This window comes from Euleptes europaea, chromosome 17 (assembly GCF_029931775.1).
Source record: "Euleptes europaea isolate rEulEur1 chromosome 17, rEulEur1.hap1, whole genome shotgun sequence".
NCBI lineage: Eukaryota > Metazoa > Chordata > Lepidosauria > Squamata > Sphaerodactylidae > Euleptes > Euleptes europaea.
The window spans coordinates 51,779,707-51,806,156 of record NC_079328.1 but is presented as its reverse complement, the minus strand read 5'-3'; the positions used below and the strand labels follow the sequence as shown (position 1 = coordinate 51,806,156).

The 26,450-nt window shown below is 50.7% G+C and overlaps 3 protein-coding genes across 3 annotated transcripts; 1 reads left to right on the top strand and 2 right to left on the bottom strand.

Annotated features, from left to right (window-relative positions):
- Positions 1 to 2,158: 2,158 nt before the first annotated feature.
- TMEM231 (transmembrane protein 231) lies at positions 2,159 to 8,765 on the bottom strand. The gene is made up of 7 exons (XM_056862428.1): positions 8,618 to 8,765; positions 8,339 to 8,508; positions 7,323 to 7,451; positions 5,139 to 5,282; positions 2,995 to 3,076; positions 2,754 to 2,873; positions 2,159 to 2,328 (listed from the first exon to the last, which is right to left on the bottom strand). Exons 1-7 carry the CDS (start codon positions 8,763 to 8,765, stop codon positions 2,159 to 2,161), a joined length of 963 nt encoding a protein of 320 aa, XP_056718406.1.
- A 258-nt stretch (positions 8,766 to 9,023) lies between these two features.
- GABARAPL2 (GABA type A receptor associated protein like 2) lies at positions 9,024 to 11,574 on the top strand. The gene is made up of 4 exons (XM_056862606.1): positions 9,024 to 9,084; positions 9,203 to 9,258; positions 9,421 to 9,593; positions 11,352 to 11,574. Exons 1-4 carry the CDS (start codon positions 9,051 to 9,053, stop codon positions 11,440 to 11,442), a joined length of 354 nt encoding a protein of 117 aa, XP_056718584.1. The 5' UTR covers positions 9,024 to 9,050; the 3' UTR covers positions 11,443 to 11,574.
- Positions 11,575 to 14,743: 3,169 nt separating this feature from the next.
- On the bottom strand, positions 14,744 to 26,385 carry ADAT1 (adenosine deaminase tRNA specific 1). Its single transcript, XM_056862643.1, has 9 exons — positions 26,223 to 26,385; positions 25,248 to 25,313; positions 25,075 to 25,129; positions 22,753 to 22,883; positions 21,499 to 22,039; positions 19,859 to 20,004; positions 19,227 to 19,326; positions 17,422 to 17,508; positions 14,744 to 14,887 (listed from the first exon to the last, which is right to left on the bottom strand). Exons 1-9 carry the CDS (start codon positions 26,383 to 26,385, stop codon positions 14,755 to 14,757), a joined length of 1,422 nt encoding a protein of 473 aa, XP_056718621.1. The 3' UTR covers positions 14,744 to 14,754.
- Positions 26,386 to 26,450: the final 65 nt, after the last annotated feature.

Sequence of the window (26,450 nt, the reverse complement as noted above, 5' to 3'; positions counted from 1 at the left end):
AATTATGCATGGTTTGGAGAGAGTGGACAGGGAGAAGTTTTTCTCCTTCTCTCATAATACTAGAATGTGGGGTCATCTGCTGAAGTTGGAGGGTGAGAGATTCAAAACAGATAAAAGGAAGTAGTTCTTCACACAACGCATCGTTCAATTGTGGAACTCCCTGCCCCAGCATGTGGTGATGGCTGTCAACTTGGAAGGCTTTAAGAGGGGAGGGGACATGTTCATGAAGGAGAGGATTATTCATGGCTTCTAGTAAAAATGGATACTAGTCGTGATGCATACTTATTGTCTCCTTGATCAGAGGAGCATGCCTGTTAAATATAACAGGTACTGTGGAACACAGGCAGGACAATGCTGCAGTCAGTCGTCTTGTTTGTGGGCTTCCTAGAGGCACCTGGTTGGCCACTGTGTGAACAGACTGCTGGACTTGATGGGCCTGGGTCTGATCCAGCAGGGCCTTTCTCATGTTCTTAGGTTAGGCTAAGAGCATGTGAGTGGCCTGAGGTCATGTAGCAAGCTTCCATGACAGCGTGGGGATTTGAACTTGGGTCTCCCAGATCCTAGTCTGACACCATAACCAGCACACTTGTCTCAGCTGAATGGCAGCTACTCTCCAGGATTTCTGGCAGAGGTCTTCCACATTACCTACAGCCAAACTGGAGATGCTGAGGATTCAACCAGCGATCTTCTGCATGCAAACACAGGCTCTGCCACTGAGCCACAGCCTGGGTCGTTAGATACAGGGCTCCAATTTACAGGACAAAGGATTAAATAATTGGATGGATAACTGCATCTATACAGTTTGCAGGAACTCATAAGTAGAACGTAGCTAAACCTTTGCTTTGCAACCAGAGATTTCACACTCAGTTCCTAGGACAAAAGTGAAACCAGCAAGTCACCAGGTAGCATGCGTACATGTGTGCCCACATACACCAAGAATGAAAGAGAGATTAAGCCTAAGATTTTTAAAAATTATACACCACCTGCATGCCTCCCGGTATTCTGCCAGTGTGCTAATTAGGGGAGGCATTCTTTCATGAGCTTTTTAACCAGGGATCTGTAATTCTGCATAGCACGAAGAAGACCGGGGTACGTGATACTGACTTTCCCCAGGCATACTGAAACTAGGGCTGAGGGAAATGCCAAACTACAGCCCAGTTATATGAAGAAAGCACCACATTGGCCTGGACCCGTTTTCTAGGAGGACTCAGTCTTTTCTCTAAGGCTTGGGACTGAGGGGCAAGCTAATTGCAGAACCGCCCAGCCCTACAGCAGCGAAGACTAAAAGCAACTCCGGCTTCTTGGGCAGACGGGAAGCGGTAGAATTACTCCTTGCAGAAAGAGACAAGGCAGAGCTCCTCACGGTGCCACTGTGGCTCCTGCTGCTGTTTGTGAAGGAGACACAGCTGGACTGGACACCCCCCCCTCAGAGAGCGCCTTGAGGCGTTCAGAGTCAGATTGACACAGCCCCTGGCTAATGAACAAGCCCAGAGGCAAGGAGGGGCCAGGGATCCCTGGGGGCCAATCTGGGGCAAAACAGAACAGAAACAAGCCAGGGACTTCTGCTTAACTGCACTGCAGGCAGGCAGGGAGATGGGTAGTTTTCATCCTCCACTCAGAAGGCACAGAATGGCATGAGCTCACTCTTGCTGGAAAGACTTCCAGCTGCAGAGTGGGCTTGCTCTCTCACTTTGCTTATGTCTTAAAATCCCTGTGTAGACGCACAATATCAAGGAGCTTAATGGGACATACATGGCCAGAACTCAAGGGTGACGTTTCAGATACAATTAAGAGAAGGCATCTCATTTGCACAACTTTTATAAGTAAAACTGGCCTCTTGCCTGTTAAAGAGACTGCAGCCACCACGCGGGCAGATACAGACTGTCACCGAAAATACACTGTGGAGCCAAAAGCAACTAAGGAAGAATGTCTCCAAGGAGGGCTGCAAGTTTGCAGAGGCAGCTGAAGGCGAAACCCCGTGGTGCAGAAGAAACAGAAACACACGGAATGGGCTTGGATCTTGCAACGGCACATGGCCCAAAATGCGCGTGGCTCCCCACATCTTCCAGGTGGGGAAGAACACTGAAGAAAGTGTCAGTGAGCCACACTGCTTATCCTGTAGCTGTTCATATTTGTTGGCTTTTTCAAAGAGACATTTTCAGGACTGGTGTTCTTTGTGGGACAAGACAGAATAAACTGGTACCACCGGAACAGTGTCTAGCACCCGATTCTGGAAAAGGAAGATTTTAATTCGTTCACAAATCCAGAGAAAAATCAGTAGAATGCAAACATACTGGATCCAAGCAAACTTGATCATTTCCCAGAAGCCTGGCTGATATGTAGTAAGAGTCAAGGAGGAGTCAGAATTCCAAACATGAGCACACTAGTAAAGAAATACACCCCGCAAGTACATTGAGCCAGAGCAGAGAGAGGCTGGGAATACTTCCAAAAAGAAAATGGTGAGGAGGTAATTTACAAGGGAGGGGCGGGGTGTGGGTCTGATGTACCACTGCTAAAACTCAGAATCGGCTCCCTCTTTCATGGGTTCACCTTCTGTCACTTCCTCACTTGGATCTCACAAATTGGATCCTCAGAGAGGTGCTGGCCACACCTAAGAATGCCCCACGTTTCTCTCCTGTCTTGCGCCCCAACCCAGCAGCCCCATTCAACTCATTCAGATCACAGTGTTACATGCCAAACCCAACTCAACCCCCCTCCCACTGCTTCCATGCATGCCTGACCCCCCCAGCAACCCAAAGGATATACAATCAGTTCCTCTGGGTAATGGATAGTGGCCTGGATCACAAAAGGGTCACTGGGGGCTCTTGACACAGCCCAGATGGGGCTGGAATCAGCAGACAAAACTGTTGTGACTGCAAAGAAAAAGCAGAAAGAATTTAGCCAGAAAGAATTTAGCCAAAGCATTCTGAAAACAGCACACACACAAGCCAGTATAAGCTGTCCTAGAGAAGACTGTGTTAAATGCAAACTTACCATTTCTCTCCTGATACGCTGCCAGTATGTTCTCAAGATCATAGTCCTGGGCAAAAGGGCTTGAGCTATTGATCACAGATACCTGTCACAAGGAGATTATTTCGTTAGGAAACATCAACGGTCATCCTAGGACGGACTCCCTGAAACGCTCTCAGGCAGCAGCCAGAGTCAATTGGGACAACTGCAGAGGTTTCTGTTCCCTGGGGAGGTTTCTGAGGGTAACAGAATGAATTTCAACAAAGATAAATGTAAAGTTCTGCATTTGGGTAGGAAAAATCAAATGCATAATTATAGGATGGGGGAATGTCAAGAGAGAATCCATCTTGAAGAGAGAATCCATTTCCAGTCTGAAGTCCTTTTCTGACTCTTTGCTGGAGCAGAGTGCCCTCTCCCACAACAGCCTCTTTCCAAGGACAGGTTTTCAGGCCAACTACATTAGTTCATGTGTTCCAGCTGCGAATCTAGTTATGGGGGTGGGGGGGAACTCACACCCTGGAAAGTTCCATGGATGCAGCCCCGTGATTGGTTGTAGAGATCAGGAGGTTAGGGCCTGCTTTCTCTATAAGTGTAACTGGTGAGAATATAAATCCCTCCACCTTTTCCCTTTACCCCTCCTTGCTATGAGGAAGATCAGAGTTGTGGTGCCCAAAATTGAATTGGAAATTATTTGGCTCAAGAACCAATTGTGCTGTGTTAGGACTCCAGTTAGTAAGACGGCTAGTCAGCTTTACAATTGTTGTGCATTCTACTGCCATTGAACTGTATGCCTTGGTTTTAATATCTTTTCTAACTTTCTTCAATAAAGCCTTATTTGGCTTTATGATGTGTGTTATTCAAGGAGTTACTGGTACCAAACCCAGGAGAGGTTGGTTGTGTTCCTGCAACACAACCTTGACTTAAATCAAGAGTTTATGGTTAAACATTAAACAGAGACTTAAATCAAGAGTTTATGGTTAAACATTAGGAAGAACTTCCTCACAGAGCAGTTCCTCAGTGGAACAGGCTTCCTCGGGAGGTGGTGGGCTTTCCTTCATTGGAAGTTTTTAAGCAGAGGATAGATGGCTATCTGACGGTAATGCTGATTCTATGACTTGCTATGAATTTAGGCAGATCATTAGAGGGAGAGCACAAAGGGATGAGCCAGTGCTCAGCTCTCGTGGCCCTTTCTAACATGCCCAGGGTAATGCTGATTGCCACTTTGGGATCAGGAAATGTCAAGATGGAGCCTGTCTTGGGATAGTAAGGTGAATGAGCTCACCTGGGTTTGGTAGCAGTAATTCCTTGAGTACAATAAAACAAAATAAAGCTTTACTATAGAAATTTTTAAAAGAAGGTGTTAAAAACAGTCATACAGTTCAATTATAGTAAATGCAAGAAAATAATAAAGCTGACTCACTGTCCTATTTACTGTAGTCTCAATACAGTCCAGATGATTCTTAAAGCAAAGAGTTTCCAGAGCATAGTACAAGTGTCTTCCTGCAGCAAGTAGGGGGAAGGGGGAAAGGCAAAAGGATAAAAAAGATACTTCTCTTTAGCTACACTTATGGGGGAAAGCTGACCTAAACCTCCTGACCAGATTAACTACTCATGGGGTAGGTGTCGGTTCCAGGGTAGGAGCGATCTCCTCTCCCCTGTGAGTTTCCTGCATTGTGCAGGGAGATGGACTAGATGACTCTTGGGATCCCTCCCAACTCTATGTTTCTACCTTTAACATGGTGGTGTGGACATATTGGTCTGTATTTCTGGCCACTGCACTAGTTCTTATACCATGTACAACCTAATACCACGTCCTGTATTAAGGACCTAAACAGGTGGATTGTATGCTGTCTGGAAAACATGCTGTATGTTTATTTCAACAAGCTTTTGCAAATTCCTTAAGAATTTGTAATACGACCAGGAAATCTGCATTTAAAACCTGATTCCAAGTATTTGAGGAAGCGGCAGCAACTTTTCCACAGCCAGAACGTCACACCCCTCCTGTCCTGAACTCTGGAAAAGGAGAAGTGTCATAACAGTTTGCGATTTCCCACCACATGGCACTACTGGCAGCACACACTTTATTGGCCTACCCATGTTTTGACTACAGCTCTTCACTCCAGCCATATCCACAACACAAGTGACTGAAACTGGAAGGCGCTACTCACGTTGTATCTGCTGTCCAGCCCACAATGGCCAAGCGGTTGCCTCTGACGGAGCTTCAGGTCTGCGTTCACGATGACTCGTGACCCTGGCACAGGGGAGAATGACTGGAGAAAAGCCATGCTCTGCATCACAAATGTGGACATTCTCTGAAATGGCAGCAACAAGCAAGAACAGGGGGTTTATTGATGGCCCTACCTGCTGTGTCGTACAGCTGACCCAGTGTGGGCTTATTCCTCTCCTATCATTTTGCCAAAGCAAACTTTGTAGGAATTACCCAGAGGCCTCAAACCTACCTCAGATCGGATTATTCTTCACCTTAACAGAATAGTGGGCTGAATGTCAAACTGGACTGTCAAAAAGAAATGGCTGTTCCAGAGGGAATGTGACTTATACATGAGCGAGCCACATTGGGTACTCCAGAATCGTTCCCAGACAGAGGCTGACAGAGCACTTGCACACGCATACTGCTTCCCCCTGCTCACTGAGAAACGGCATCCTTCCTTCCAATCCCACAAAGTCTTTGACTCAAGCCAGTGGTCCTGAGAGTCAACATCTGTGTATATTTCTATTCCATCTTTCTTTCCTCCCTCTGCGGTCTCCCCATGCATAAAAATATAAGATTGTGAGCTTCACGGGAGCAGAGAAGTAAGCAAAATACAAATAATAAATAAATAATAATTTAAATTATATAAGGCACCATTGAGAGGAAGTTGCCACCAGCTGCATATACCAGATTAAGTCTTACCAGATGGACAGCGCAGTCCTGTGCGCTCACTCCAGTCTAAGCTCTCCCAAATCATCTGACTTGTGCTGGAATATCTGTGCAGGACTGCAGTCAAAGTCTCCAACCTTGTATCTGTCCTCTAAGGACGTGTAAACGGGGTAACTCCTGCTGTTGTTTAAGGCAGCTAATTGCCATCCTGAAGCAGCACAGCTGGCCTGATTTACTGGTAAGAAGGACTGAGGCTGTGCACATCATGGTTAAAAGGCATGTGGCAGAAAGACACAGCAACCAAGAAAGTCTGATTGTGCAAAATATCAAGGGGGAGAGACCACAGTTCCATCCAGTCCACTAACCTGTTCTCTGTCATTGCAGCTCTGAGAGAACCCCCCCAAATGTTCCCAGATGGCACACAGCAATGCCACTGATGCATCCTTGGCATGGGATTGGCATCGTGATTAGTGGAAGAGTTCCACAGTTGCTGAATAGTACAGTTACAGCTCCCAGTTTTTTTTTTCTGAATATATTTTGTCACTGTGCTTGAGTGACTGGCCCTCTCCTTGCTAACAGACAGCATCTCATCTAAAGGAGCTCTTCACCAGAAACCAGACACACAAATCCAGGGAGGAGGCCTGGCAACAAACCCAGACACCAACTCTGTGCCCTATATATGCTGAGACCTCCAAGAACCATAGTCACAGAAGACAGTACGGAGATATATAGGCCAATAGTTCCACTTGGTATAAGGCAGTGTCACATGTACACTCAATCATGCTACTACAGCACCTGTCAAAGGCTCACACTGAAAAGTGATGGAACAGGTCATTACCCACCAACAGTGCTCATGTGCCACCAACCTAGAACAGAGACTGCAAACTCTACACAAGGGAATGAGAGAACACAACTCTCACATTAAAAATTGTTAGAGGGATAAGCCAGGTGCTGCTGTGACAAAGTAAACCCCAAAATCCAAAAGAAGCTCTAGCGGGGAACTGCTTTAGAAAAATTTATCAGTGAATCTGATTCTATTCAGTTTGGCCTTAATCTGAACAGGTTTATTTCCCACTATTCATGTGAAATTAGCATAACATTACTGGAACAAAAGCATTATCACAGATCATGGCTGTTACGGGTCAATCACTGTTCCTACCTTGCATCCTTTCTGGCCACACACAGAAACACCACAGCCCCACTGCAGCTTCTTCTAATTCATGGCCTTTTGGCCCCAATGTTTATATTGGCCTCTGCTCCTGTGCGTAGATATATATTTGTCCACTGACAATTATACCATTTCTGACCACAACCCCCTCGTTAAAGTGTCAAAAGGTTCTGTGATTGATGTTGCTAGCTGAGCATGGGCTAGAGAAGTGTCCTTAGCCCAGATTTCCAGAATCTTTGACAAGTTGCAGAGACAACAGACAGATGTCTCAGGAGCTCCAGAGATGAAACAACTTGGGATACTCACATATAATTGGTAAGTAAAGGTCAGAAGGAGCTGTACCCCAATTATTTGCTCTGTGGACTTCAGGGGAAGCTCCAGGCGAAAATGTAGGAGGTCCATCAAGCCATCTTGATTGGTGTCTTCCTCTCTAGCCTAAGAGGTAGGAAGGGAGTTTTTATCAAAGCAATTCCTGAGACAGTGACCTCAGTTAACTGATCAGCTCCTCTAGGCACAGCCTTGGTGACCACACAAGAAACAGCCACTACAGTAACCTCCACACAGTATCTCCACTGGGGCCCACAGATACACAGCCCTGACAGCAGAGGCACGTGGTCACCTTTTCAGAAGAAGAGTTGGTTTTTATATGCCGACTTTCTCTACCACTGAAGGGAGACTCAAACTGGCTTACAATTGCCTTTTCTTCCCCTCCCCACAACAGACACCCTGTGAGGTAGATGGGGCTGAGAGAGCTCTAAGAGAGCTGTGGCTAGCCCAAGGTCACCCAGCTGGCTTCACGTGGAGGAGTGGGGAAACAAATCCAGTTCACCCGATGAGCCTCCGCCGCTCACGTGGAGGAGTGGGGAATCAACCCGGTTTTCCAGATCAGAGTCCACCGCTCCAAACCACCGCTCTTAACCCCTACACCACGCTGGCTTCAGATGACAAGGTGGTCTTCATGGAAGCCTTGAGGGCACCCAGAGAGAGGCGGACTCTTGGAAGCGAGCTTGGGATTCTAGGCCTTTACAACGGCCCACAGACTAATTTCCACTGGTCCGGCAGACATGACGAAGCCGTGTTGCGCGATTTTAAATGCCAGGGATGCATCTGCATTTGAAAACGCCCGCCCCCACCCCCCGCGCGAAAAAGTGCCGCCCCGCACTGCAGGCACGGAAGGGGCCCCGCCCACGGCAGCCCCGGCCCCGGGGCCCCGCCCACGGCGCATACCCCCCAGGCCCCTCCGGCGCGCACACGGGGCCCGGGCGGGAGGAAGGCAAAGCGCCCTTGGGGGGGGGGGAGGCGGGAAGCGGCCCCTGGCCTACCGAGACGAGCGGGACGCGGAGGCGGGGGCCCAGCAGGCGGTTGAAGGCCGGGAAGGAGCTCCAGCCCAGCGCGCCGCCGCCGCCGCCTTGGGTCAGGCCCACCAGCAGCACCTCGTGCAGGAAGCGGACGGACGGCTGCTCCGCGTAGCTGCTCCGCCTCAGCCAGAAACCTGCGGGGGGGGGGGAGGGGGAGGGGGAGGAGGCGGCGGTGAGAGAGAGAGAGAGAGACGAGCCCCCCCCCCGCCCCCCCTCACCCCGCCGCCCCCCCCTCGCGCGCACCCTGGCTCCGGTAGGCCACCAGCAGCGGCGGCAGGTAGGTGAGGGCGGCCAGCAGCACGAGCGCCAGGGCGGCCAGCGAGCAGAGGCCGGCCCGGTAGCGCCTGCCGGGGCCGCGCTCGGCCAGCAGCGCCTCCGCTCGCGGGGACATGGCGCCGCCGTCGCCACGGCAACGCGGGCGCCGGAGGCGTCGCGGGGCGTGACGCGGCCCGGGCACGTGACAGCCCGCCCTCCGTCCCTCGTTGCCGGGAAACCCGCCCGCCGGAAGTCCCGCCCTCCCCCCTTGCCGTAGCGGCGCCGCTGCGGCTGCTTGTTGTTGTCGTCGGAGGGACGCGGGCAGGAAGGGAAGGGCAGAGCCGGCCGGGCAAGCAGCGCCCCCCACCCCACCCACCCCCCGACCCACGCAGGCAGGCAGGCAGCGAGACGCGGCAGCACCATGAAGTGGATGTTCAAGGAGGACCACGCGCTCGGTGGGTTGGGGGGGGGCGGGCGGGGCGTCGGTGGGGGAGGGGGTCGCCGGGGCGGGCGCGGCCCAGCCACGCGCCTCACTCCCCACCCCTCCCCTCCCCTCCCCTCTTGTGCCGGCAGAGCACCGCTGCGTGGAGTCGGCCAAGATCCGGGCCAAGTACCCCGACCGCGTCCCGGTGAGTCTCCCTCTGGCGCCGCTGGCCTGGGCCGGAGCTCGGCGGGGGGGGGGGGTTGGTCGGCCGACTCTGCCCGGCTCGCTGGGGGGGGGGGAGGGCGGCGGCGGCGACGACACCCCCTCTCGCCCATGTTGTCCAGCTGAGCCAGCCTCCTCTGCGCAGGTGATCGTGGAGAAGGTGTCCGGCTCGCAGATCGTGGACATCGACAAGAGGAAGTACCTGGTGCCCTCCGACATCACTGTGGCCCAGTTCATGTGGATCATCCGCAAGAGGATCCAGCTGCCCTCCGAGAAGGCCATCTTCCTCTTCGTAGACAAGACCGTCCCCCAGTCCAGGTAAGCGTGGCCACGCCCCGGCCCCCTCCTGGCCCCCGGGAAGCATCCCTGCCCTGCCTTCAACGTGGGGTGGGGTGGGGGCCTGGCTCAGCAGCGGCCTCCTTGCCCTCGAGGGCCGGCGGGCGGGCCGGCCAGACCCCGGAAGTGTCACAACGTCTCTCGCGCCCAGGGTCTGGTGGCAAAAAAGTTATGCCAGCAAGGCAGGGCACCAGCCAAGGGTGTGGAGGGGGCCCACCCACAGCTTCCAGCCCTCTGCTCCCTGGCACCTCTCTGACAGCCACATGTTAGCTGCAGCTGGCCAGTCCGGAAGCTGTTTCACCGGCTGGTAGAGCAGTTTCTCTTGGTATGAGAGTAAAGGAAGATGTGCCTGGCACCCACAGCTGTGACTACTGTTAACTTTAAATGTTGAATTATTTGTAGTTAAGCTTGGCTGTTTTCATATTGATGTGGTGTCCTTTCCCCTTTGTTTAACCCCCCCGCTCAAAAAAGCAGAGTTGGATCAAGTCTCCTGTTGATACCCGTTTCCTTTGTACAAAATCCCAGTACAAATAATCAATTTTTTGACAGAATGAAATCACTGTCAACACAAAGGCTATTAGATTCTTGGACTGGAAAGAAACGGACAGAGTTCCACAGTCTCAGGGCAGCAGCCAAGGCCAGCTGAATCTCTGAGGTAGCAGGTTTCTGCTGGGCCCTGGCTGGCTCACACAGGTGGAGGTGGTCCTTCAGGTTTTCTGCACAAAAACAACTTAGGGGTTTAAAGGCTGACCAGCACTTTGAATTGAGGCAAGAAGCAAACTGGGATCCCATCAAGCGCTCCTGAGTGTCATGTACCCATTTTGGCAACTCCAGGTTAACCCTCTGAGTATCACCTTTTGATCCACCTCAAAGGCAGCCCCACACAGAGTGTATTGCAAGCCTTGAAAAAGTTGTTTTTGACTCTTATCAGCTGCTCTAAAAACGTAGGAGCCAGGCTTGTTTTTCAGCTTTCAGCGTTTTATATTTTAATGACCATATGTTCAAGTTGTTCCAGAGGTAAAACGTCAGGCCATTTTGAAGCCATGAGGAAGGGGGGAAAACTCTGCTTTTTCCGGGGGGGAAATGGAATGGAAATTGGGGGAGGAAATTTAAATACATCCAGCACTTTCTGTCCTGATAAACCTCCCGTTATTTTACAGCTTTAACATTAACACATACTTTTTTGATTTGATTTCTTCTCCACACATTACCCCGGCAAAACATAACTTAATTAGAATATAGAATTATATTATTTGATATGTTTATGAAATTCAAAAGTATAAATGCTTTTGGGATTTGCCGTGCAAAACTGCAAACATACCCATGTTTCAGTCATGCTGTAGAAATGAGAGTCCTAGACATCATAAGTGACAGGGCACTGGAATAGTTGGTCACAGAGCCAATGAGAGGGGTGGTGATCTTGGACTTGGTTCTGGGTGTGGCTGAAGAGCTGGTGTATGTGATGCAGATGCTGTCGGGCACCAATTGAGCACAGTGACCACTACAGTGCTATGAATTTCGGCTTTCTATGCAATGCTACAGATTGAATGGGCCGTCCAGCACTGCCCACGGTCCCCCCCCCCCCGCGTTCTTTCCGGAGAAGCTGCCAGGAGTGCTTTGATGTTCGTGGACAGAAACACTCCTGCAAGCTCAGGCTCGTGTGCCTGCTTTGGCTCCTGTTCAGTCTGTACACGGCTTTAGTTCCTTGACTGGTGTCTCACTATCTTTTTCTTCTTCAAGCTTGACTATGGGGCAGCTGTATGAAAAGGAAAAGGATGAGGACGGATTCTTGTACGTGGCCTACAGTGGAGAAAACACGTTTGGTGTCTGATGGCCTCTCCCTTCCTTCGCCTCTTGTAAATAGCCTATGGCTGGTGATCATGACCCTCCTCCCTTGGCACATCCTGCAGCTGTCACTGGGTTGATTTAATATAGTGATAGATTTTGGTTTGTTAGACTAGTAATTTATGAGAGTTTTTTTTCCCATGTTGCGCATTGTCATGGCTGTAAATTCCATGGCCCTCCCTTTCCTGAGAAACATTTAATGGCATCATTATTTAAATATTGAAGGAAAGTAGTGGAAGGTAGGAGGGGGATTTTGAAATGTATGTTTGACTAATTATTATTTAATGAAGTTGCAGAGTAATGGGAGCTTCTAAGTTATTCTCAGCAGTATCAAGATGCTGATATGTTGATGTTGGCTTATATGTGCCTCTTGATGAATTCTGCTAAAGGAAGCTATCATTAAAACTTCTCTCACAAACAGGTGGTGATTCCATTATGTTTTCCGGCCTTGTTTTAATGAGCAGGATCCTGGAGCCATATTTGCCATTGTCTCTCTGTGTGTGTGCTAAGTGCCATCTAGTCACTTCTGACTTAAGGTGACCCCATGAATTAATGTTCTCCACAACGTCCTATCCTTAACAGCCTTGCTCAGAGCGACCGGGGGAGGCAGGCTCTTCTTTTGCTTTAGGGGCAGAAAGTGGCTGCTGATTCCTCCGTACCCAGAGGCAAGACTGCCTTGACAAAATCTTCGCAGATTCTTTCTCTGGATGAAGTGCATGTCTTTGATATGTTTAACAATTATAACCATAATCACACGTTACAATAGTTTACCTACTGCTAAACCACATTTTCTCAATTTGTCAACAAGAATACTATGTGGAACCTTATCAAATGCCTTTTTGAAATCAAAATAAACTATGTCTACCTGATCCAGCAAGGTAGTAACTTTCTCAAAAAAGGAGATGAGATTAGTCTGACTGACGTGACTTGTTCTTGAGAAACCTGGGCTGGCTCTTAGTAATCAGATCCATCCTTTCTAAATGCTCAAGGACTGATTGATGATTTGTTCAAAAACTTTTCTTGCTATAGAAGTCAAGCTGATGGGTTGGTAGTTACCCGGACCCTTCTTTTTCCTCTTCTTGAAAATGGGGACAATATTTGCCTGCCTCCAATCTGCTGGCACCTCACCTGTTCTCCAAGACTTCTAAAAAAATAATGGACAGAGGCTCAGAAATTACATCTGCAAGTTATTTGAGTACCCTTGGATACATACAGTTCATCTGGCCCAGAAGACTTAGTTTCATTTAAAGAAACTAGGTGTTTGTGCACTACCCCAATGCCAATCCTTGGCTGCAAATCCCTTCCCTCATCATGTATTCTGTTTATGCCATGTTGAGCACAGCTTCCCTCGCAAGAAAAAACAGGAAAAGTAGGAATTGAGTTCTGCCCTCTCTTCATCTGTTACAATTTCACTTTCCAATCCCTGCAATGGGCTTATCATGCCCTTGTTCTTTTTCTTACTCTGTACATAGGGAAATAACCCTTTTTTGTTGCGTTTAGCATCTCTCACTAGCCTAATATCATACTGAGCTTTAGCTTTCCTAACACTCCCTGCAAACACTAGTTATTTATATTCATCTTTGCTTATAAGGCCCTCCTTCCACTTCCTACATGAGTCTTTTTTATTTTTTAAATTTTAAAAATCTGTTTATGGAGCACCCTGGCCTCTTTAGACTCCTCCCATTTTTCCTTCTCATAGGAAATGGTTTGTGATTGCGCCTTCAATATTTCATTTTTAAGAAACTCCCACCCTTCTTGAACTCCCTTCTCAAGTATTTCTGACCAGGGGATTCGACCCAGCAAAGTTTACGTTTGTTAAAATTTGCTCTCCTGAAATCCAACCTATATGTCTGACTACATAGTTTTTCCTTTCCCCAGGATTGTAAATTCCAAGATTACATGGTCACTACTACCCAGAGTGCCTACTAGTTTAATCTCATCAACCAGTTCTTCCCTGTTGGTAAGAATCAAATCTAAGATAGCAGATCCCCTTGTTTGCCTGTCCACTTTCTGGAATAGGAAGTTGTCAGCAAGACAAGTCAGGAATTCATTGGATCTTGTGTTTTTAGCAGAGCTGGACTTCCAACAGATATCGAAGTAATTAAAATCTCCCATGACTTCCGTGTCCCATCTCTGAGAACTTTGTAATCTGGTCTAGGAGGGTCTCATCCAAGTCCTCTGCCTGGTTTGGTGGTCGATAGCAGACCCCCACACACCATAATATCATGATTATTTCTTACTCCTTTTTACCGACTCTCAACTGAACTACCATGCTGAAATTCATGTGCTTCTTCACAAGTGTACACATCTTTGACATACAATGCTACTCCCCCTTCCTTATCTGTCCCTTCTAAACAAGTTGTACCTCTTAATATTCCAATCATGAGTGACATCCCACCAAGTTTCAGTAATGCCGATTAGGTCCGCTACTCGTTTTAAGAGCCTGGGCTAGAGCCCAGGAAATCTGGTGCGTCTCTCTCTTACTGCATCGCAAAAGCCTTCTAGTTGCTGCTTCTGGCCCCAAGAGGTTCTCTGGGGCTCCCGCAGCAGGCCAGAGGCTGCAACCTCAGCAACTCTGCCCAGACTCAGCAGAGCAGGTGGGAACTAAGCTCAGCCAATCCTAGGACTAATTTCCACCATGCCCACCTTAAGGGCATGAGGAAAGCATGCATGACCCACTGTATTATTCTGGGCCTCTCGGGCTTAGCGGAGCCCTAATTTTGTGAGGACCCAGGAGGCAGTTAAGTATGGCAAGCCAGGGCGGTACCGCGGGCTCTGGACCAGTTGTGCAAGAACAGTGGGAACAGTTCCTAGTCCAGCTCCTAGTCCACTCTGCCTTTCCAATGGATCTTCTAACCCATCTTGGGAACCATGAGAGGAAGGCTCAAGTAAAGCAGGCCGGGTTCCTGCCAGCCTTTGCTTACCCAGGGCCATCACTTCCACCCGCAGGCGCTGCCCCTGGGATGTGCCCTCAGTCACAGCTGGACTTTTTGGCTGGAATCCTGCACCTGCTTGAGCCTTCAGAGGGTTGCCCTCTCCAGGTGGCTTCACTTCCACTTCTAGGGAACCTGACTGTAGAGCTTTATGGTATTTAAAATTTTTTATTTACCTCGTTTATAGTAACGGAATCCAAAATTGTGCAAGCTGAAAAGTCCATTCCTGTTGGGCAGTGTGTTGGCAGTTGAACAAGGAAGCAGACCGTGTCCGTCTCCTTGCCTACCAGGGTGGACGGCTGCAGCAGTCAAGCCAACTGAGACTAATGAGTTCTCTCGCCTAAATGTCCCAGCATGGCTTCTCTCTAGGTGAAGTTCAGGTAATCCCGGCTGCTCCGCACCCAGGAACGGAAAGGCTGGCGGCACAGCTCCTTCCAAGCCTCCTGGTAACTGGCAGCAGCTTCCTTGTAGTCCCAGTAGGTCTCCAGTCTCTTAGCTCTGAGGAGGAGGAAGAACAACAACAGGTGTAGCATGGGTCATGGCCTTGGCTGCCTTTCCTGTCTGGCTTCCCCTGCAAAGACTCTTCCCAAACAAGAAGGCCCTCTGCAGGACTGCTCTGACTGTGGGCTTCCTGCTCTGAACGAAGGCCCCTTCCAATTCTAAGATTCTGAGGTGGTGAAAAGCTTCTCAGCACTGTCCTATGGACCCCCCCACCTGGTAAGACACTCAAGAGCTCTTCCACCCCAATGCCTTCTGCTTAAAGGCAGTAGGAAGTTCTCAAAACTATCAGCAGGGCCACAGGCGACGCTTCCCACCTTTGGTGTGTGGGGCAGGCCTGCCCTGCTCACCAGAAGCAGCTGGCAGGTGAGCCAGCCCAGCGCGAGGCTGAAGGCAGGAGGAGGGGGGGAGTGAGGAGTCACTGTGTGGGGTCAGGAGAGGAGGCTCCTCATCCTCTCTGCAAATGGACACCGGAGAAAGGATTAAGGAGGAGAACTTTGAAAAGGCTTTTGACAAGGCACCTCACCAAAGACTCCTGAGTAAGCTTGGCATTAAAAATTGGTTAAACGACAGAAAGCAGAGAGTGGTAATAACTGGACAGTTCTCTCTCCCCTGGAGGGAAGTGGGCTCCCGCAAGGATCAGTTTTGGGGTCAGTGTTATTTAATTCATTAACAATTTGGTATTGGGGACGAGCAGTGTATTGGCCAAGTTAGCAGATGACACAAAATTAGTCAGGATGGTGAAAGCTGAGAATGACCATGAACAGCTCCAGGAGGATCTCCACAAATTGGGCGAGATGTATCAAGTACAGTTTAGGCGAGTGTAAGGTGATACACGCTGGGACAAAAAAAACCCAACTTCAAGTATAGGCTAATGGGGTCTGAACTTGCTAAGACTGAGAGGGGAAAAGATTGTGGGGTTGAAGCACATAATTCAATTAAAGTGTCAACCCAGTGTGCAGCAGCAGCGAAAAATCCCTGCTGGGGATTATTAGGAAAAGGACTGAAAATAAAAATGCCAATATTAGAATGGCCCTGTACAGATCTCAAATAGGCCACTGCTGAGCTGGGGAAGTGCAGGGGGTACCCAAGATGATTAAGGGGCTGGAGAGCTTTGGACTCTCCTTTTTAGAAAAGAGATAATGGCAGGCCATGGAAGAATTTTATAAAATTATGCACAGGGTAAAGAGAGTAGACAGAATTATTTCTCCTTCTCCCAAAACACTAGAACTCGAGGGCTTTCAATGGAGTTGATGAGCAGTAGGACAAAAGGAAGTCATTCCGGACACGGTGAGTCATCTAAAGGTGGACTTCGCTGCCAGAGGATGTGGTGGCCACAGGCAAAGATGGCTTTCATGGAGGACAGGACTACTGGTGGCTATTAGCCACAGTGACTGAAGGGAACCTCCACATCAAGAGGCAGTCAGCCTCTGAATACCAGAGCCAGGAGACAACATCTGGGGAAGGCCTCAGCCTCTTTGCTGTTCTGGGACTGGATGCTGGACGAGATGGACCCCTGGTCTGATCCAGTAGGATTCTTAACTCCTATGTGATATCCTCCGGTCTGCTTTCTGTGAGGGATTGTCCTCTGTCTCTGAAAGCTTATTGCCACCCTTGGGAATGAATGAAAGCTCTACAGACACGTTCAAAGAAACATGATCAACATGAGGGGCCTGCTGCCCACCCCACACTGGCACACACGGGCGGCATCTGGCACACACTCGCTGCACCCCGTCCCTGATGCCAGTTTCTCTACTGCAGCCATGCCAGATTCCAGCCGGCAGTGTAGGGCAGGAGATGCCAGAAGAAAGGGGAGACTGTGCAGAAGCAGAGGGGAGGAGGGCAGCAGCTGAGGCAGCCTGCTGGAGTCCCAGGTCAAAAAGCGGCACGAGGGGCTCCCAGGATTACTGTGGCCACCAGGCAGCTCTGCTCATCCCAGGAGACAGGCCTCTTCCAGGCTCATCCAAGGGTGTGGCAGGGGGGTTGCAGAACTAAGCCCCCCCACACACAGGGAGGGATGGCACATTCTAATCAAAACCAGCTGCCTGAGCCCTGACAGAGAAAGATTGGAAACAGACTATAATAAAGAATTCCACAGGAAATTGCAAAACCGCTTGGGGGGAGATGTCATTCCTGTCAAGAAACAAAATGCTGCTCTTGCATTTAAGCTGAGCCTGGACTTCTCCTGTGTTTAGATACTCGTGGAGCCAAACTGCTTAAGCCATTTCCTAGGCTGATCATACTATTTGCGTTTCTGGGATGCTTATGATAGTGTTAGAAGGACTAAACCTGCGGCTATGGAGAAGGAGGTTCCTGCCGAGGGCATGGCAGACCACAAGCGGACCACAGGGAAGCCAGCAGCCTGCTCCCAAAAACACCCATCTTTAATTGCAATACAGATGAATGAAAGGGGGAGAAGTACAGAAAGGGGGAGAAGTAAGGCAAAAACAAAGCCAAGCCTCCTGGCTCATTAGTCTATCAGAGGCATTGGGCTGGCAAAATCCAGCACATACCAGTCAGAGGGGTTTTCTCACCTGAGGGTTCCTGGTAGGTTCTCCTGTGGAATTTGGGCCACCAACTTCAGAAATTCATGGAATAGTTCTACCTTGCAGATGCGAGACCTGCCAAGAAAGAGACACCAGACATTGCCTTTCTTCCCTTTAAAAATGCTAATCAAAGTGTCGGGGAGGGGGCTGGTTTTGATTAAATCAAGCAGAGAGAGGAGTATTAACTCCCTTCTCCCTTCCTTACCGGCCCTAGACCAAGTCAGGGTTACCGGCCCTAGTCCAAATCTACCTTTGACAGATTGCCAGAGAGCCGTGAGCTCCATCCTGTCAAAGCACCCCAGAATTCCAGCCTCGCTTTACAAGGCAGGTGCTCCACAGGGCATTAGGATACTGCTGCTTGCAGCTAAACCCTTGCTTTTCACTCCTGCTGCACATGCAAGGAGCCAGTCGAGACTCTTGGGGGTTCTCCCCACCTGCTCTGGTTTATTTCTCATTGTGAAAATTGTCCACCAATCCCTTTGTGTTTCAGGAACGGAGTGAAGAGGCCTTCTCCCGACTTAGCTTCTGCCCTGATCAGCCACCCTGAGTGGCTGCCACTTCTCCAGGAAGCTCTCCAGTGAGACCCTGTCCTGCTGCCTCAAGGGGTGCAGAAAGGACACGTCCAGGGACTCCACAACCCTCCCCAGCTGAGCCCAAGATAAGACAAAGGCCAGGGGCTTTTTTTTTTGCAAGGCCAAGTTGCAGACCTGTCCAAAATGCATCACATAGAAGACTCGGAGAAAAATGACACCTGTTCAATCCTACCTGCTGTCAGCAATGCTGATTCTATGACCTTGGCCAGTTCATGGGAGGGAGGGCATCTTGGCCATCTTCTAGGCATGGAGTAGGGGTCAGTGTGTGTGTGTGTGCGGGGGAGGTAGTTGTGAGTTTCCTGCATTGTGCAGGGGGTTGGACTAGATGACCCTGGTGGTCCCTTCCAACTCTATGATTCTATGCTCTGCAGGACAGCTGGCAAGCAGCACAGATTTCCTAAGCATCAGCTGGCTGTCCAAAACATGCAGGTGGGGGTGAAGGATGCGCCCTGGTTTTCAGAGTCCCCTGCAGCAGGGCCCTTAATGGTTTGTGTTCAGTTGTTTCTTTCATCGGCTTCATGGTGCCATTTTTATTCCACCCTTCCTCTAAGGATCTCACAGCAGCGCACCTGGCTTTTCTGCTCCTCCAACTTACCCTTCCAAACTCTGAGGATATGGGGAGAGGGAGGGTGCGCATCTCCAGGCCACCTCGTCCCTTTCATGAGAAGCAAGAATTTGAACCAAACCTAGTCCAGCCCTCTGAGCATGATGCCACACAGGATGATTTTAGACGCAACTTGAAAGTTTGATGCAGCGGCCAATAGCAGGTTGATCTGAAGGGAGGGCAGGAGTGAGTCAGGCACGGCAGGTCCCTGCTGACCTCAACTCTGCCTCCAAACTACTAATCAAAGCCAGTGCCCCACAGACAAACTCAAAGTCCCCCAAACAACTCTCTGTAGTAGGCAGATGAAGAATCGAACATCCACCATAAAACCATCCAAAGAGACTCTGAGCTTCAGTAAAACAGACCTGGTGCTTGCTGATGCTCAGCCTCCCATCACTCCAAGCACTCTCTCTCTCTGTGTGTGTGTCTCACACACACACACACACAATGGCCTTTGGGCGTGCTGTGTCCAGGCTTACACATTTAAGCCTGAGAAGGGCAGGGCCGCAGGGGCTACAGCTGCAGCAGGGCTAGCACCACCATCACCGTCTCTGCGCCAAGCCCCCAGAGAGAATCAACTCTGGCCAGTCACACACCTAGACTTGAGGCTGCCAATTTCTCTCTTGGTTGTCCCCTGCTTGAAGCCATTGGAAGTGACGTCTAGTGGGTGCTCAGGAACCATACTCCAACTGATGGCTGGTAAACAGAGGAGTTACTTGCTAGCAAAACAGAGAATGGCACACAGAGCACAACACCCAGCGGCCGGCCAGACATGCCCCCTCCCACTGCAGATGGCCCACCCCCTTTGGTTCCTCTTTCCGCATCCTCCCATTTCTTGGTGGTGCCCTCTCCCCCCTCAGAAAATGTGCCACCCAGAGCCTGCCTTTTCCAACACTGTCTTTGCCTCAATCACTCCGTCCCCATCCCTCCCAAGACCAACCTCCAGGACTCGTTCTTTCCCTTCTCCCCTATTCTGTACCCAGCTCCAAACAGAGGCCTTTCTGATGTGGCTAGAAGCCTTCCTCCCCGCTCTAAGCCACCAACAGCCTCTCTGGACACTCATCTGTTCATGCCCAGTCAGCTGGGTGAAGGCCCAGAGGGGCCAACTGCAACCACAAAACAATTCTGTTCCCACTGCAGTCCAGGCAACCTCCCCTCCCTCCACCCATGAAGGAGACCACCCTGATGCCCTTTGCCCTTCTCTACTTGGCCAGCCCTCTACACTCACCTGCACCGCAGGGAACTACCTTGCCTCGGCTCTGAAGATGGCTGCCCTCAACTGCTTGCCGGCTGTGGTTGAAAGGCAAGCTGGACTGCAGGGTTTTCACCTTGTAAACCTGGAAACCATCAGGTAAATGCAGAGCATGCTGACACCTGCGAGGACACAACAGCCACTGAGGAATATTGCAAAGCGCAATGGTGTTTGGAAGAATGAAACAAACACACTCTCGCCACCCCTGGAAGGCACTGCAGTAGTCATCTGTTCCCAGCTTGCTCATCATCTTGGTGCAGAAGAACACAACCAAGATGATGAAGGACTAGAGCCCTTTTCCTATGAGAGAAGGAGGAAGAGCTGGGGGCCTCTCCGTTTAGAAAAAGAGATGACTGCTGGGGGTGGGAGGCAGAGACATGAGAGAAGAGGACAGGGGCCTAAAATATATGCTTGGGGTGCAAAAAGTAGAGAGAACTTTTTCACTCCCTCCCACTCAGTTGAGCCTATGGGCAACAGATTCAGGACAGAGAAAAAGGAAGGTACTCCTATACTCAACAAGTAATTACATTGTGGAATTCACTGCCAGTGACCTTAAAGCTACCAATTGGTTAGTAGATGCTCCTCTCCAGTTGTTTTCCATCCAGCAAGTATATTTCTGATTTTTTCCTAGCTTCTCTACATTCCAGATCTAACCAACCCAGTACAGTGCTGCAATGGAGGCTTATCACAGATTAGGAAAGGCCTAAGACGATGGACACTATCTTCGTAGGATGTCAGCAGGGGAGTGGGCAGGGCAGCCCGTTGGCTGTGCAGGTCCCAGGCCATGAAAGGTGCGCAAGCTCAACATCAGTATCTGGAACTGAAACTAAACACAGAGAGGTGACCAATGAAACTGCTGTCATGTTGCTTCAGAGAGGAGTTGCGTTGGGCTGAAGTAGAACAGCTAGATTCGAGTCCAGGAGCACCTTAGAGGCCAAAACGATTTTTGGGGTAGTGGCTTTTAAAACAAAAGTATCTGATGATGGGAGCTTTGACTCTTGAAAGCCTATACCCTGGAACTCTTAGGCACTCCTGGACTCGAATCCAGCTGTTCTGCTGTTTACTAGTTATGCGTGGTGTCAGTGTCCTGCCTCAGCTGCATTCTGCACTAATTGAAGCTTCCCAAATGTCTTCAAGGGAAGCCTCAGAGTACACTACAGGAGTCAAAACTTGGAGATTACTGAGGCGTGCATTAGCACTCCAAGCTCAGCCCTGCCCAAGCAGGTCCCTACTATAAGAGAGCAACGGGGGACCGCTTGTTCCTGGGATGGAGAACTCTGGTGCTGCCCAGGCAAAGAAGGAAACTACTGGTCTCCTGCATCAGAGTGTTCCTCTCCCTGCTCCTGGAGGGGCAGACTCCAGCAGAAAAAGCCTCTGGGGGGGGGAGTTCAGAGGTTTGAGGAAAAGCCCCCTTCAGAAAATGAAAATCCATGCAGATGTGATGAGACAATGAGTGCGCACGCACATACCCAGCCACATGCTTGGTGCTCCAAACGTTCTTCCTCACTTGCTCACTTTCAGCTCTCATGGAGCTCTGCATCCCATGACACACACACACACACACACACCTGTCCGCAGGGGGACGGCTCTTCTGGGCCTGCCGGCAGCTCACTCACCGTGCAACCAGGGCCCTCTGCATGGCCTCCTGGCTGTAGGGACACTGGCCCCCCACCACCACCGCAGACAGGTAGAGGGGCTGCTGGAGGAGATGCATCAGGAGGGCGCCCTGCCAGCCCAGCACATTCCAGCGAGCCAGCTTGTCGCTGCAAGACATGGAGGCAGTCCTGGGCCCTCGGCCTGGCTTTATCCGCAGGAGGCCCACCGTGTGGTACTCGCTGCCAGGCTGCCGGGGGTCACCTGCTTCCCCCGGGACGCACTTTGCCCCTGTTCGATGGACATCCATCACTTGGGGTGGGCTGCAGACAGCTGCAGGAAGCTCAGCAGCACTCAGGGCGAGCTGACGGGCCTCCCCACATGCTGAATCCTGGGCGTCCACTTTTGTTCTCTTGGGAAGAGGGTCGGCTGCGGTCTCTTCAGCTACCCTTTCATTCCACTGTGCTCCAGAGCCAAGGCTGCCCCTGGGTGCTGGCACCGGGCTCAGGGGCCAGCAAGGCTGGACCTCCTCTTCCGTCACTGGAATAATGGAGGCATCCCCACCTGGAAGAGGCATCAGCAGCTCAGAGTAAGACTCTCCTGAGGACAAGGAGCATCAGCAAGATTGCCAAGGGGGGGAGCAGGGGCAGCCACCTCATTCCCACCCCCCACATGACCTATTTGTAGGGACAGATTCAGGAACACAGAGGCACACTCTTGGAATTGTGTCCACCACGCACAGAGACATCATTCAAACATGCCCTCTGCCCTCCCTGGCGAGTAAAATCATAGGCATTTAAGAAGTGGGATGTTCTGGAGAGATTTGCTATTGCTAATTGTAAAGCTGTCCAAAAGGTGTGGCCCCCTCAATGAAAATAAGATGCAACACACAGACCAAGGCACACTCGTGACTGGAGGAATGGTGCTCAGCATGCCAGCCTGCATCAGATACACACCCAGCCCTTCCTTTACGGAGCTCAGGGCTTTTACCAGTTTATCTCCTCATTTCACTCCCCTCTCCCCCAATCAAGTCATTTGGGCTGAAAAAGACAGCGGCCAGGGCCCACAGGCACCCAGCTGCCTGCCTGTAAGGGATGGGGGGTGTAGTCTCTCTGCCAGAACTGACCCCCCAAAGACCTAAAACCTCCCTCCACCGGAGAAGCCAACTCCCACCTGTTCCAGATCAATGCACAGTTTGGGGGGGGGGGGCAATAAAGACCATGGAAGTGGCTCTCTTCACACACACCCCGGCCCAAAGACCAAGTCAACATACTCACAAGGGGTGTGGCTGGAGAAAAAGACGAAGGTGGTACGTGGTTTGAGAATCCACTTCCCTTGCTCTGTTCCTGGTCTGAAGATGCTTGTCTCTTGTTCCACAGCTGCTAGGCGCAGCTGGTGAAGCAGATACCTGGTGGGGAAGACAACTGTTTCCTCAGGAGATAGACAGAGCACCTCCCTTTCCACCCCTGGGGCCCTAAGCCCAACACAGCTCCTGGGTCTCTCTGCAAAGGTGCCGGGAAACCCCCCCCCCCCACTTCCCCCTGAAGAAACCAAGGAAGTCTGCAGTGGGAAAGGAAAAACCCTCAACTTCCAGGGGTGGGAGGAGACTAGGAACAATTCAGTTTTTCCTGTACATTTGAAATACACAACGTATTGCTTTAAACTTTTTTATAGCAGTTATTAAACATTTATGCACACTGTATTCTTATACTGAGTCAAGTGCTTGAGTAGTTCCAATTAGTTCCCTAAAATCTTGTTCTAAACACAAAGGGACTTCAGTGAGACGATTCAACAGGAACTGATCCAAATGGGCTGCCAGAAGATAAATGCAGGCGTGGCTGCGGGCCCTCGTCCTTGCCACACTGCCCCTTCCAGTATACTCCAGCATGTCAGGCATTTTCCCGACCACCTTCTTCTGGTGGTCCCCCCTCTTCAGATTGTCCTTATGGCAACAGTTCAATCACTGACTTTTTCTATGGCGTCTGTTCAGCCCTCTGGAACAGCTTGCCAGAATGGGTGAGGACGGCACCTCAGGTGGTTGCATCCCAGAAGGTGTGGAAGAGGAGAAGGAGAAACCGTTTGGGCAGTTCTGACTATATTGAACGTATCTGTTTTTAACCTGTGTGCTGTTTTTTTTAATCTTGTCAACAGACATGCTTTTATGTCCTTGCAATCTGTGGGGCTCGTTAGCCACCTTGACTCCAAGGAGATAAGGTAGCTATTAAATATTTTAAGTGAATAAATGTTTAATCAATTAATTAATTCATGTATTTGCCACCTTTCTACCTTATAGGAACTCAAGGCAGCTTAAAAAGTAAACAATAAAAACACAATAAAATACATAAAGACTATTAGTTTTAAAATCAATAAAACACCCCATTACTCCCCAGTGGCAAAAACCTGGGAGTATAACCCCATCCAAGACAGTAGAGATACGAAGTTCCCAGTTTGCCTTTCTACGAACTCAGACCACCTCTGTCTGGTCAGAATTCAGACCACTCCTTGACTTTTCTTTCTGGAGAAAGACGTGGTCAGTAGTATACTTTATATACCAAAATATGTACTCCAGAAGTTTCATTAATACAAGTGATACCCAAATCTTTCATGGAGGTATTAATGGAGGAGAGGGGTATTCATGGCTGTTAGTTAGAATGGATACTAGTCATGCTGCATACCTATTCTCTCTAGTATCAGAGGAGCATGCCTATTATTTTGGGTGCAGTGGAACACAGGCAGGATGGTGCTGCTGCACTCATCTTGTTAGCGGCTTCCTAGAGGCACCTGGTTGGCCACTGTGCGAACAGACTGCTGGACTTGATGGGCCTTGGTCTGATCCAGCAGGGCCTTTCTTATGTTCTTATTCATATCCACAGGAAAGTATGAGAACTGTCTTGTATGTGTCTTTTTCAATTGTATCTTTTCCCATTAATCTTTTTAACTTACTCTGGTCACGGTACATCCTGAATTCTATGTACATAAATATTAAAGCTTGAGAACTGCTCTTTCAGCCTGCCTCAGCCTCAATTATCTCTAGAATCACTGCACTGTATATGGAAGATAATTAAAAAGCGGGAAGAGGATGCTACAAGGAAGTGGGGAGAATTTTCCTGGGAGCTGTGTGCGGTGCCAGGAATAGTTTTCCTCAGCAGTAGAGCAGATCTTCCTGAGTGTTCCGGTTTGAGATGTTCAATGTTAAGCTTTTATTTAAGCGGCACTGTCTGTTCCCCTACAGCCCCTCACCACTATTCTTTCCAAAGACTCCAGCACCTGCCTTTAAAGAGGCCCAGGGCACAAAACTGGGTAAGTCATCCACAGGTGTCACTCAGAAAGAGAGGCACAAGGCTGACAGAACGGGCTCCGTGCACGAGGTTTTTTTTAACGTACGACATTTTTCTGGCTCTTTAGTGACCAACGTGTTCCAGAAAGCACAGTTTCCTCCCAGCAAGCCCCAGTAACACGGACTCAGAGGACAGAAGCCCGAAAGGAATACTCCCGGCTCCGCTCGGCTGCAGGGCCAGCAACTGTCCTGGCAGCAGCTCAGAATTCGAGAGTTGCCAAGCCTTGCAGAACAGAGTTCCTCAAATGCCTGCCTCGCTCACCTCTGGAAGCTCCTCTTGGCCACCACTTCGGCATGACTGTCGTTGAGAACATCCCCTGCAGGATTAGCACCAAAGTCAGCATGACCGGATCCCTCCTGAAGAGGGAATGAAACCCAGTGATGGAAGCAGCAGCTCCATCTCCGCCTTGATGGGCTGGGGGGCACTTTGCTTACCAGTCTTTCTCATTTTTGATTGGCCGATGCATTTTGTCCCAGTTCCCATGGCAACAACTTCCTTAGCTGCTAAGAAAGAAGGTAACGTTAGTTCGAAGAGGGAGGAAGGAGCAAGCCAAAAGCCTGTTGCCCCATTAGCCAAGCCAGGGTGGAGAAGACCCTCCCTGTCTCAAGGCTGGGACGTCCTCCTCGCAGGGCTAATGATCAGAAGCAGCTGTTCCACACGAACTGCCCAGGCTGCCAGCTGACATGACCCAGTGACTGGTGCAAAAGCTCTCTATACGCCACTCTTTGAAACACACGTTTGGCGCGTGGGCACCGCAGCCCCGCAAAGCGGCACGCCTCCCTGACTCCTTCTAGCAACCCCATTCTGAGGGAGGAAGAGGCCCGTCCACCTACACGGCACCAGGCCGCAGCTATCTGCTCCGTCTCTCACTCGGCTTGGCCGAGAGCTCAGGTCGCACCCTCGGCCTCTGTCCGAAGCAGAAGCACAGCACAAGGCGGCCGAAGCAGACCGGGCAGGAACTGCCTCGGGCTCATCTTCTTTGGGGACTGCCAAAGAATCCCTTGGAAACTCCCCAAGGCAAGGCACTCCTGAACCCAAAACCCCGCTTTCCCTGCAAGCGCCCCATCCTGACCAAGGTGAGAGATGGGGGGGGGGGGGTGGGGAATCCCTAAATGGACGCGCAGTCCACCTGCTAATCCTGAAACATAGTGTTACAGACACTATCATCTTCCCGCAGTGGCCTTCTGCTGTCCACGTCGGGCAAACCGGCCAGTCTGGGGAAAGAATAACCAGCACCGTGGACATGAAACGGGCGCGCTGCGCTAGGCCTGGGCCGCCAGGCCAAGAAGGCGCGCCGCCATCTTTCTTTGGCGGGGTTCTTGTGCTGGACGGGCTGAGGGGGGCAGGGCCCCCCCCGCCCCCCCCGCCCCCCCCGCTGGGCTCTCTCCCTCCCTCGCCCCCTTGCCCACCTGTCCGGGAGCCCCCCCCCGGCGGGGGGGCCTCGTCCTCCTGCACCTTGACCACGGCGGCCAGGAGGGTCCACTCGCGCGCGGGGTCCGGCTTGCCCCGCCCAGGCAGGCGGTCGTGGTAGTGGCCGTAGCAGGCCCCGCACACCTCCGCCGCGCTCCACATCGCCCCCCGGCCCCGGGCCCCCGGCCCCCCGGCCCCCAGCCACGCAGCCAGGCAGGCGCTGGGAA